At 42.7% G+C, this 11884-nt stretch overlaps 1 protein-coding gene and 1 long non-coding RNA gene across 2 annotated transcripts; both read right to left on the reverse strand.

Moving 5' to 3' along the window:
* Window positions 1–5: 5 nt before the first annotated feature.
* Window positions 6–8290, reverse strand: mknk2b (MAPK interacting serine/threonine kinase 2b). The gene is made up of 14 exons (XM_014007351.1): window positions 8171–8290; window positions 7507–7756; window positions 7075–7162; window positions 6868–6969; window positions 6682–6779; window positions 5010–5089; window positions 4278–4351; window positions 4066–4170; window positions 3888–3943; window positions 3633–3728; window positions 1280–1474; window positions 1022–1186; window positions 888–928; window positions 6–801 (listed from the first exon to the last, which is right to left on the reverse strand). Exons 2-14 carry the CDS (start codon window positions 7555–7557, stop codon window positions 528–530), a joined length of 1425 nt encoding a protein of 474 aa, XP_013862805.1. The 5' UTR covers window positions 7558–7756; window positions 8171–8290; the 3' UTR covers window positions 6–527.
* A 2523-nt stretch (window positions 8291–10813) lies between these two features.
* LOC106516810 (uncharacterized) lies at window positions 10814–11866 on the reverse strand. The gene is made up of 2 exons (XR_001310133.1): window positions 11363–11866; window positions 10814–11233 (listed from the first exon to the last, which is right to left on the reverse strand). It is a non-coding gene; the product is annotated as an uncharacterized LOC106516810 (long non-coding RNA).
* Window positions 11867–11884: the final 18 nt, after the last annotated feature.

Below are 11884 nucleotides of genomic sequence, written 5' to 3' on the forward strand. Positions count from 1 at the left end.
TATTCAATCCTTTCAAGACAAAAAAAAAAAAAAAAAAAAACAGCCTTCATCTTGGCATATTGCATAAACTTGTACGCATCTGCAGATGGCCCGATCAGGCAAATACATACAGGCAGAGAGAACATTCGACATAACTTAATTCACAGTGGTTCCAGTTGTAACGTGGGAGCAGCACAACAGGTTGTCCTTTGGTGTCTGAGCTTAGTTTCAACATCAATGTTCTGACTTCTGAACTGAGTTGCGTGAAGTGGAAAAAAAAAAAAAAGTTTTATCCCAAATCATTAACTGATCTCCTTTTCCATAACCCGAGTGTGAACATTGTGTGTACGCAGACCCTGTGCTGATGTGCTTCTGAAATGCTGCATAAGGACAGAAGGCATTTAGAGGAACGGCCCCGGTTCAGATGGGCGTCACCGCCCGAATCGCAAAGGAACCGAGTCCGACCGGAGTCAGGGAGGAGTGGAGGGGTGGTCTTTGATCTGGTTGTCGATCTTAAACAGAGGTTCAGAACTCCGTGCGGACCGAGTTCAAGCACAGTCTCCCACAATAACAAGAGGGGCCAGGAGCTGACACAGCTCCGTGGCAGAAACGGGCCCGCCCTTGGGCTGGCTGCTTCGCTGCCGGCGCCGGGCCAGCTTGGAGCCGGAGGGAGGGGAGAGGCGCACCGAGGAGCCCGGGGCTGGGACCACAACTGGGACTTCCTGCTGCTGCTGCTCTTCCATGCCGTCCTGTTCGGCCAGCTGCCGGTTCACAGCCATGGCCTGATCAGCGAAGAACGTCAGATCCCTGGCACTGCTGGTTCTGACGGACGAGAACAGAAAAAAAAAAACAACGTTAGTTAAAAAGAAAGCGTTTAAAAGCTCATAGACACAGCTCTAACTTCTCACCTTTGATGTAAGACGGATGTTGGTAAAGTGTCAGATACACCCTGGAAAAGGAGACGGTTGAACTTTAGAAATCGGACTCAAACACTAAAACAGACTTTTTACACAGTTTGACCGTCAGAAATGACTCAACCTACCCCTTGCACCCAGGGGTGCTGCAACACCTGGCTGGCACTCAGGCGCTTTTTGGCGTCCCGAACCAGGAGTTTGGATATCAGGTCTTTGGCACTTGAGGAGATGTGAGCCCAGTCCTTGTCAGGAAACTCGTACTTTCCTTCTTGAATGCTTTCAAACAAAGTGTTCTAGAGACGGAAGAATGATTCACCGGTTACTTTTGTCGGGGAGACATTTCAGCTTTTTTTTTTATTTGTGTTACAAAGAGATCAAATGGTTACCTGACAGATGTGGCATGGCTCTCCCAGTTCCCAGCCGCAGTYGCCACCGCAGCGACCTACGAAGGGGGGATAACCACTCAGCATGATGTAGAGGATCACCCCGAGGCTCCACAGATCGCAGCGCTTGTCGTAGATCGTAGCCTCTTCGCTGAAGGCCTCCACTACTTCAGGTGCCATGTATTCTGCCGAGCCACACTGACGGAGACAAAAAACAAAATGTTGCCTGGTCAAAAACATAATAAGGCTAATGCACTGTTTTCAAGCTTTGCACAACAGCAATAACAGACAGAACTCTGGTAGAAATGAGGCCAAAGAGTGGCCAGAGGATTGRCTGGTCTGTGGAGCCAGGCTCGTTACATAACCACACACAAACACCAAATAGTTTTAGACTGAGTTGAAGTGAAGCGGGTCGTTCGGTCAGCAGGACATGCTTTGTTTCCTCACATKAACTGAATTATTACAACAGTTTCCACTTATTATATCCCGAATGTCCCCATTTGTAAAAGCTTATCACGGGACATCACAATAAACCCCCCCAGCCCCACTTCTTTAGGCGTGTTTACACAGAGCAGRCCTCCATTGTGCCTCGGTACCATAAAGCAGCTGTCTCTTTTACTCCACCTCCAGCCTGCTGCTTCCTTATGTAATAAAATTCACTGCACAGGAATCTCAGCTCAGACAAAGCTGCTTCTGTCACAAAATCCCCTCCCCCCCTCGCACTCTTTTCCAACACAAACGCGTCGATGGGGGGCGGGGGTGTCTGTTTACACAGGGGTGGACAGAGTGGACCACTGTTAAATCACGAGGTGACAACAAATTCAGGAGTTTTATGATGTTGTCATATAATGGCTGTTTGAAAAATACTGCAATATGGAAGCTCCTGGACAGATGCAGTTGCTGAAAACCAAAAGAAAAGCGAAAAACAAAGATGTTTTATCTAATCAAAGCGTTCTGAAAGGAAGTGGTTTTTGTTTTTCCTGCGTATTTGATGCAAAAAATCTGAACTTACAGTAACATCCTCCCCAAACCTTCCTGTAAGCTGAATATCAGTGCCATTTCAGCTGTATTGCAGGCTGGGGTATTTCCAGAGACCATGTGATCAGTCAGACCATATAGCTGATGACACACCTCCGCTGTTTGCACACTGCAGGATTACTGAAGAGGCTCAGAGGAAGGGAGCCTGTTTGGACATGCAGGCACACCTGCACTCGTGACAAAACTCACACAAGCATTTCCTTGAATCAACTAAGCTGCTCGTGTATCCTGCTGTCGTGCCACACCGTTTATAACCGCAGGATGTAAGTCCTGACGGCCTCTGATCAAYGAAACTTTCACTGGAACCAGAAAACGTGGGAATAAGGGAGGTAGGCTGCAATGCCAACGGGAAAAAGAAAATCAGATAACACCGTTCTAGTGATCAAAGGAAGAAAAACAGGCCAGAGCGTGAAAGCAGACAGGACTGTGCATTTGTCCTACACCCCCCACCACTGCTTTAACCAATCACAACTCAGTTGCTAGGTGTAGAGGGAAAGACCATCATTTCTAGAATGAGCCTCACGCACAGCAGCCATTGTATTTAAAAAAAACAAAACAAAGCGCAGACCAGCACAAGTGAAGCTGGTGGGTGGGGGCACAGTCAAAAGAGGAATGTTTTATTTTTCTTCCCTCCTCCTCCTACAGACCACATACAGAAAAAGGAAACGAGCATAACCCTGGAAGTTATACCTTCTCTCTAACGTAAATCTGAATGCAAACCCAAGTTTCAAACAATCTCTAAGTTCTGGGATCTGCTCAACGTGCTGAAAGCCCTCGCCCGTCTCACAACATTCCTCCAAGCTGAAGCGACACCCTTCACCTGCTCTGCTCCATCTCCTGAGCCCAACAGACAACCAGTTTGTTGACACACGAGGAAACGCTGCCAGTTCAACCTAACAAACCCTTTGAGGCACGCTTGTTTGGAAGCCGTTTAGAGGCGATGCTTTGTTTTGGGACGATAAAAAAACGAAGGTTAGACAAGCATAACCTCCGAACTCCTATTTACTCCAGATAAGCGACAGGACATCGACTCCAAAAAGCCTTTATTTCACAGAGCTGTTGTACTCTAGGGACATTCAGGAAACAATTCATGGTATTTTAGAGAAACTACACAAACATGAACCATCATAACCTTAAATCTTTCTCAACATGGGACATGCAACTAACGCCACTGAGATTTGCCCAATAGGCAATCAGCTGGATACAATAAAGGCTTTTTACAACCTGAAAAACACCCTTCTTATCCACAGCAAGGACATAAAACAGGTCTTAAAATGTTCTCATCTAAGAGACAAGATAAAAACAAAGCTGAACTTACAGGAGTGAGTAGTTCGGGAGTAGAGATGGGTGAGCTGTCACTGTTCAGCTTGATTCCACTTCCCAAGTCAAAGTCACAGATCTTGACAGGGGAAATCTGAAAAAAATAAGTTAATTTTATTACAGATTTCCAGTCAGGGAATGAAAAGAGGCAAAAACTCTTAATTTATTGCGATGAAAGCTGATACCACCAATCGAGTTTATTGTTTTATACCCATATTAGTTGCTCTTTGAACCAAGTGGGCTGTTAACTCACCCTGTCTGAACTCTCACAGAGAATGTTTTCAGGTTTTAGGTCTCTATGAGCCATTCCTGGTGAAGAAAAACAAAAACAATTACTTTTCTCTGTCAAAAAATACCTAGCCTCTGAGGTAAAAGTAATTACTGCTGTTACATTTTAGCGATGACTGTTTTAAAAATACCAGTGGTCTTACCCTTGTTGTGCAGGAAATCAAGAGCACTGGCAATGTCATGCACAATAACACTGGCTTCCTGCTCACTGAAGCGCTGTCTCTTGTGAATTTGTTCCAAAACTGACCCTGATGTTGGGAGGATACAAAAATGCATTTGGTTAGTTTTAAAGCAAAACAGAAAAATAGGTTGAAATATTACAAACATAAAATGACAGCAGCTAGAAATCACTTACCTCCTCTGAGTTTTTCAAAAACCAGGTAGAATTTGTCTTCCTCTTCAAAAAACTCTACCAACTCCAGGATGTTCCTGCAGCGAAACGGAGGGAAAATACATCAGTAAAAGCAGGAGCTGCAGAGTGCATGAAGCGTGGAGGGGAAAAGGTAAAGTTTCGTAAAAGATGTGAACATACAATATAAACTAAGACTTAACTTAAAGGGTCAATATCATGTAAAATCAACTTTGAGTTTTATATCATGTTATAATGTTATACTCTCATAAAAAACATGCCCAAAGCCTTGCTTTGACTCATTCGTGCATGTTTGAGAAATCCTGGAGAGTTTTTAGGCAGCCATGCTGAGGAGCAAAACGACAGGTGGGGGCCAGAAACACCTTTTGGTACCAGAAACGCCCCTGGGATGTGTCTAAGCCGAACTTCCTCATGGCAGAGCACCCCTGCCCCTCCCCCTCCCACCAGCCCAGCGACTCCGGCACGCTACGTGCTGAAATGGGCGTGACCAAAGTAGTTAGATTTTCTTAAAGAGACAGAGACCTATTTCAAGGCGTTTAGAAACTGTCAAGATGAGAAGTAAACTGTTTTGGGGATTTTTTTCAAATACGTAGCTCTTTCGTAAGCTGAAAAATGTGACAGTTACTTAATTTTAGTATAAAATTGAAATATAGGCTTGGAAAGCACATAATATCGCCCCTTTAAAAAGTATCAGTTGTCTGAAATGCAGCAAATTACCTGTGACCCTGGCACTGGTAGAGCATCTCAACTTCACGGAAAACACGGCTGCGGCTGTGTCCTGGTCCTTTTTCAATCATCTGAAACAAAAATATGAGGGATACTTTAAACCAGGGTCTTACACAAAGCTGCCAGCAAACAGTTAAATGGTGCAAGCATCTGGGTATGTTTCATTTCCAGTGAACTAGGTTGCATCTTCTAAACTTGGCACCCCACAACTCACTACTTCACGGCAGCTGCTGTATTTTTCCTGCTTGTGAACCATTATCTTTGCAGGAAAATTTACTCGATCCTTCACTCTTATTTTAGCTCCTAATGACTCAGGGGGGCAGAAGTGGTCTATTAACATCCCACAAGCTAATGCAAAATAGTTGAAGGCAACAGAAAAAGCTTTAAAAATAGCTGCTGCCTGGAACTGAACCACAGAGAGGCCACCAGCTGCACAACACGCTGCCAAGAGAGTCAAGGATAGACTGCTKACACCAAAGCAAAGGGCCTGAAATTTCCAGTCCTGGTTAGTTATTGTGCGACTGGGAGGCCGTGCATGTTTTTCTTCCTGGAAGCTGGATTACAGCTGGCATTGAACCCCAGTGAGGCCCATGTTGCAGAGTGATTCTAGGGAATAATACACAAGACCCATGTGCAGCCAAAGGTCCGCTCACAGCTTTACTACTAATCAATAGGAAAGCAGTCCTGATGTTTAAATCACAAAACAGCAGAGAAAGTCTCACTTAAAACACATATTCAAACATCAAATCCAGGAATATGAGCAGATAACTTAAGAAAAAAAAAGGTCAGCTCCTTTGGACAACCGCACTGCACAGGAAGTCTGCTTGTCCTCGTGTGTCTGGGGGCTTTTTGTTGCCACGGAAAGACGAGGAGCGCAACCCACTCAAAAACATCCATGTCTGGAGGGGGAGGGGGAGAGACGGGACATCTGGCAAGAGCAGTCTGAACCCTCCTCCGAGTCTCAGAAGACTTCCAATAACCACCCCTCCCAAGAGACTCACTAAACTGCTCTGGGATAAACACCACACCGAGGAAAGGGTCGTACCAGTGACACCCACACTCTTCCAGGAGAGAGGGAGCCTTTAACACTATTCAGAGTTAAACCATACAATTATAAGTTTCTTTTCTCTGTTGAAAAAAAAAGGGGTCCACAGAACTCATGACATGTATCCACATGTCCACACCACATTTGGAAGGGATTAAGAAAAAAAAAAAAAAATTAAAAACTTTGCAGACTGAGAACAAAGCAGAGTCAACACCCTGGGTCACAACCCTCACTCGTCACCCACCCCCTTCCCCTCCTCCTCTGTGGGTTTTGTTTTGGAACAGTTAGCAGAACATTATGTTCTCACTAAGAGCGTCCTCTATAGGCAATGAGTTAAAAAAAAAAAGAGGGTGTGCATATCCCGCAGACTGCCCTGATAGGCTCAAAAACTACAAACAGTCAGAGGAAGTATCAAATAGCAGCAGTTAACAAGAACACACACAAACAGTGCAGCAGTAGCACAATGGAGGTCCTGCAGACACCCACTAACTACAGAGACGGACATCCTGCCTATTCACGCACTAAATTTGGGAGAGCTGTTAACACCTACAACAAGTAGACGGCAATAAAAATGACGAGCTTTAAAATCTCAGTCGTGCACCGTGCTCGGGGTCTTACTTTGACAGCGTACTCCTTGTTGGTGATGAGGCTGATGCACGCTTGTACTCTGGCGTAAGCGCCCTCTCCTAGCACTTCTTCCTGCAGTCTGTAGACGTCTGTGGCAGAACGACGTCGATATGAATTCACGTGAAAATGTTTCAACAAGGTTTTCTATTAAAAAAAACATTAGAAATGGAAACTTACCTTCGAATCGTCCAGAGAAACTGTCCGTTGCTCTGCAGCGTTTTTTCTTCTTGTTTCTCTTCTTGGCATCGGGAATGTCAATAGGCTGGCTGGAAGGCATATCTGACGAGACAACACAAACTAATTAGATTATAAAATAGCTTTTTAAAAAACAAACAAAAACAGTGGTGCAGATAAGTGCATTATAGTTTATACGAACACACTCACCATGTCTTGGGGAGGAACCAAAATTAAATGATTCAATGAGACGGGATCCATTTTTGGTGAAATCCTCTGATTCAAAGGGATTTTGTCCCTGAAAGAGGAAAAAATATCCTTGTTATTGTATATAGACAGAAAACCAGCTAATAATCAGTGACCTGTAACTGATAAAAAGAAGGTGCTGCAAAAATAAAGTCAAAGTGCAATTTAAAAGTCCATACAAGATAAGAAAAAACAGATAATAACAAACAGGATTACTGAACAATTAATGAGCTCACATTGAGTTTTTCAGTAATTAGCTGCCACACGTGTCATCAGCCCCACAGCAGACACCAACAGATGTGTTTATATTTAGAGAAATGAAGACATGCTGATAGGTGCTCTGATTTCAAACGTCTAAAAATGCATCATTTGTCATTTTAGTTCAGCTAAACTCACCTTGAAAGAGCGGTGGAATCCGGTGACTTCGGTGATCTTATTTTGCACCATTTTTCTTTTGCTTTTGGATTTGAGAGGTTGGGTGGGTTTTTTGTTCGTTTCTTGGAGGATGTGCGGCGGCAGTGGTCTGCGGTGTGTCGGTTTGCGCTTCTCTGAAACACTCCCAAAAAAAAAGTCGTTTCCGAGAGGGGACACAAGCGATGACACGTCGCTGGCTGGTCGGCTCGCTGCGGCGCTTTAAACGGGAGCCCTGCGTGAAAAACACAACAACCGCAACGTCAACGCCCCCCAGTTAAACAAAGCACTGAAAAATCACCAAAGTAATGCGATTAAAAAGCTACAGCCGTGCTATATGGACGTTTGGTCTAATAAACATTCATGTACCCTCAAAYAGTTAAGTATTTATGTTTGAAAGCCACGCTGTCCGCAGTGCATGAAACAGGGCAGCTGCAACAAGGAGGCTAAGCTAACCTAGCCGCACACGCGAGTTGACCCTTAAATCAAGTTAAGGGTCAACTTCGCTGCCATAATGTATCGCTATTAAATTCATCGGAGCAAATACACCCCACAAATCATTATTTTGAAGAAATAACAAGCAAGCATGCATAAATAAATAAAATTTAAAAAAAATAACTGCCAACATCAGCGAGTTTAATATACTTACTCCCGTTGTTAATTTTACAGCTCCAGTGTTAGCGTCGTCGTTGTTCGGTGCCCCACTGCTCCAGCAGACGCTGAGGGCCGTCACAGRGATGCTGGCCTGATGGTTTTGTGCGTGGAAGGTGGCTGGAAAACTACAGCGTGGGCATTTTTATAACCTTTTTTGGCTCCTCCTCCCTCTGAGCTGCGTCAACAAACTAGAGGGATCACGTGCTTTCCAGAAAAGGAAATCTTGGCAAGGTTCCGTTTTATTTGAGCCCAATATTAATACAGTTTTTCTCCAAAAGAAAAGGCAACAAACAGACTTTAAATAGAATACACGTTGATAAATTTTATATAYCAGTTAACTACAGAGGTCATTTAAAATTAAATTGTATTTTAGAGTGACATTTCTAAAACAAAGGGTACACTGTGCACGAATTGGTACGCGACCAGCGGGCTGTGTTTTTGTTTCAGGGGCCTCGCACACAGTGGTACGTGCGGGGAGGAAAGGAAGCAGAGTACGTGCGCGTGGGCACAGTCAGCACTCCGTTCTTTTAGCATTGTGGTGACGGAGGGAACTGAGCAGAGAACAACGCGAGATTACACAGTGACAGATCCATTGACAGATCGAATCACGAGCTCGGGTTCTGCAGCAGAGCAAAACAAGACACGRCTGTAGGTCAAACAGGAAGACCAYTTTGTTTACAGTCGCCGATTTCTCAATCTYTTCTGTAGGTAATAAAACACTGACTCATACATTTTAGTTTCAGAGCTGCRTATCTACTGACTGATGACTAGAAACCCCCGCCTGCTTTGCACAGCCTTGCATACCCTCCCRTGTAATATTGCTCAGAGATTGCAGCATGTAAGCTCARTKTAGATGACTTAATACAGGATAYTGGATATAGCTAGTTGATATGAGCMTTATAAAAACGATACAGTCAGAGATACAAGTGAGTGTTTCTGGTTACATTAGCTAAAAATATTTAGTTAAATTGCTGAATCAAAAATATTTTTAGTTTGCTGATATAAAACAAATAAACCTAGCATTTTATGTGAAACCATGTGTGAATCCTGAGTGATGGACGAGTGCTAAAATATGCTGAAGCAGCTGAAATTGGGTTGTTAAAACTACAAGAAGCTGAAGAATAGCTAAAAACTTAAAAAAGCAAAATCTAAGCCAAAAATAGAAAAAGTAGCAAGAGTGTTATCCCAAGAGTAAAATGACAARAAAGGCTAGCAACAAGATTAAAAAGGCAGAACAATGGCTAAAAGCTAAAAGCAGAATGCTAGCTTAAAGCTAAAATTAAGAGAACAATACTAAAATCAAAAGTAGTTGGAAAAAAAACAAAATGTCTGAGCCAAAACTAGCAAAAGGCTAAAAGCTAAAAAAAAGCAGAACAGTATAGCTACCTAACAACTGAAAGTAGCAGAAAAGCTAAAAGCTAAAAGTAGAACAATACTAAAACCTGAAAATATCAAACAGCTAATGGAAAGTATCAAAATGATAGCTAGAAGCCATAGGAAGCAAACGGCTAGCTAAAAGCTAAAAAAAGTAGAACAGCTTAAAACTAACAGTAACAGCTGAATGATAGCTAAAAGTAGGAGAACAGTACTAAAACCTAAAAATAGCAAAACACTAGCAAAAAGCTACAAAAAAGAAAACAGTAGCTAAAAACAAAAAGTAGCAGAATGATAGAGATAAAATTAGAATAAACTAAAACCTCAAAGTATCAAAACGCAAACGAACAGTATCAGAATAATAGCTAAAAGCACAAAGTAGCAAAAGGCTAGCTAAAAGCTAAAAACAAGTAGACCAGTAGCTTAACAGTAACAGAAAGATGGGTAAAAGTAGGAGAACAGTATTACAACCTAAAAATAGCAAAAAGTGAACCTAAAAGAGAAAACAGCAACTAAAAGCTAAAAGTAGCAGAATGGTAGCTAAAAGCTAAAAGTATCTAAAGAAGACAAAAAAGCAGGGTAAGTTTGCTAAAACAGATTTCAAAGTGAACAATGTTTCTGAAGAAATGAAGTGATCGTCATGGAGAAAATCTTTGTAAATAAATGTTGAAACGTCTAAAAGTTACTGAATCCAAAAGTCACAGAATCCGACTCTTAAACAAGCTGAACATTTTAGATTTATGAATGGCTAAAACAACATGTAATAATAGATACAAGTGTAGTTGGATTGCAAAAAAACAAAAACAAAAAAAAACAAAAGCGCATAAAAATCAAAACACAAAGTAAAACAATAGCGTGAGTGCTGACTCAGCATTCGCAGAAATATTATTGGTGACGCTCTCGCATACAAAATCGAGCCAAGGTGCAGAATTTGGCTTAAAGGTGTCATTTCCCAGTATTTGATGAATGTAAATATATGAAAGTTTGTAAACAAGGCGGCTGCAGCTCCTGCCTTCTGGGGTGTGCAGTGACGCAAAACGCAGCCGTTCTTTAGAGCCTCRACGAGGAGGTTGTTCAGATGAAGGTGGTGACAGTGTGTCATGGTTGTGATAATGAAAGGCACCCAAGAACTCTGATGTTGCAGAAACAGTTTCTCTGTTGACCCATCTGCTGCCCGAGAGAGAAACATTCCCTCTCACGTGGCGTGCTTCTGTAGTATTTCTAGATGATTAAAAACAACCCGAGGTTTGTGGGCTTTTTCACATTTATGCTGTTTGGAAATCACACAAACTGGTCGTTTATGTTGCGTTAGTTGGCACGAAGTCGTCTATTTACAGTATGTGTGTGAAGCTTTCTGTCCTTGCATGTAAATCCCAGCACTCTGCAGCTCTGACGAACTGTTTATCAGCCTTAGTTAAAGCCATGTAAGGCCTGCTGCCAGTGGTCAGCAGTCTTGTGACTGGAGGCTCTCTCCTCCTCTTTTTACCTTCCGCCCCTCAAACATAAACCTGCCGGYGGCAAACATTACGCAAGATTTTTTGGCTCAATCCCTGTAGCCAAGAGCACACAGTGTAGTCGAGGCTTTCCGCGGGCAAACAAGATCCCACTTGGAAGTGTTTGGGTTGTGCGGGAGTCACTACAGGTCGGGGTGGGGGGAGACTGGAGTGGGCTGTCACACGAATACCTGTTGACAACACATTGAAGATGTAAAAGGCGCTCATGCACGAAAGGTTCCAGGAGAGATAGTCTTCTCTTTTTAGTTTGAGGCATTCCAGTCTGAAATCTAATACAACAGAGGTTGTTGTGCACATACCAGTACATCCAGAGAGGAGTCCACAGTGTTCTTCCAAAAAGTCAGGCTGATTCTTTTTCTCTCTTTTTTTTTTTTTTCAGGCTGAAAGAACAAGACTGCTGCAGAAAACAACCAGAGCACTGTCATCTGATACAACCCAAACAGAAACATAAATGGAAAAGTAGGCAGTAAAACATAAACAGTGAAGAAGGAAATATGAAAAAAAAAAAAAACTCATAAAGATATCAACATAATTATATCATCTTTCTGCCAATTAAAAACAGCTGCACATACAACTATTGTCAGGAGAAAAATCGTTTTCTGAGAAAGCCGTGGGGATGCTGAGTGTCAGTTGACTGTGCTGAAGTCTGCTGAAGGAGCTAAAACAGGGTTTTTAAAGGAGCAGAACACTAGCTGAAGGCTAAAAAACAAAACGCTGCATAAAGACTAACAGAACAAAGAACAGACACTGAAGGCTAAAAGAAACATAAAATTAGCTAAATGCTGAAAGAAGCAGAACACAAGCTAAAGGCTAAAAGCAGC

The sequence above is a fragment of the Austrofundulus limnaeus genome, unplaced genomic scaffold (genome assembly GCF_001266775.1).
Source record: "Austrofundulus limnaeus strain Quisiro unplaced genomic scaffold, Austrofundulus_limnaeus-1.0 Scaffold41, whole genome shotgun sequence".
NCBI lineage: Eukaryota > Metazoa > Chordata > Actinopteri > Cyprinodontiformes > Rivulidae > Austrofundulus > Austrofundulus limnaeus.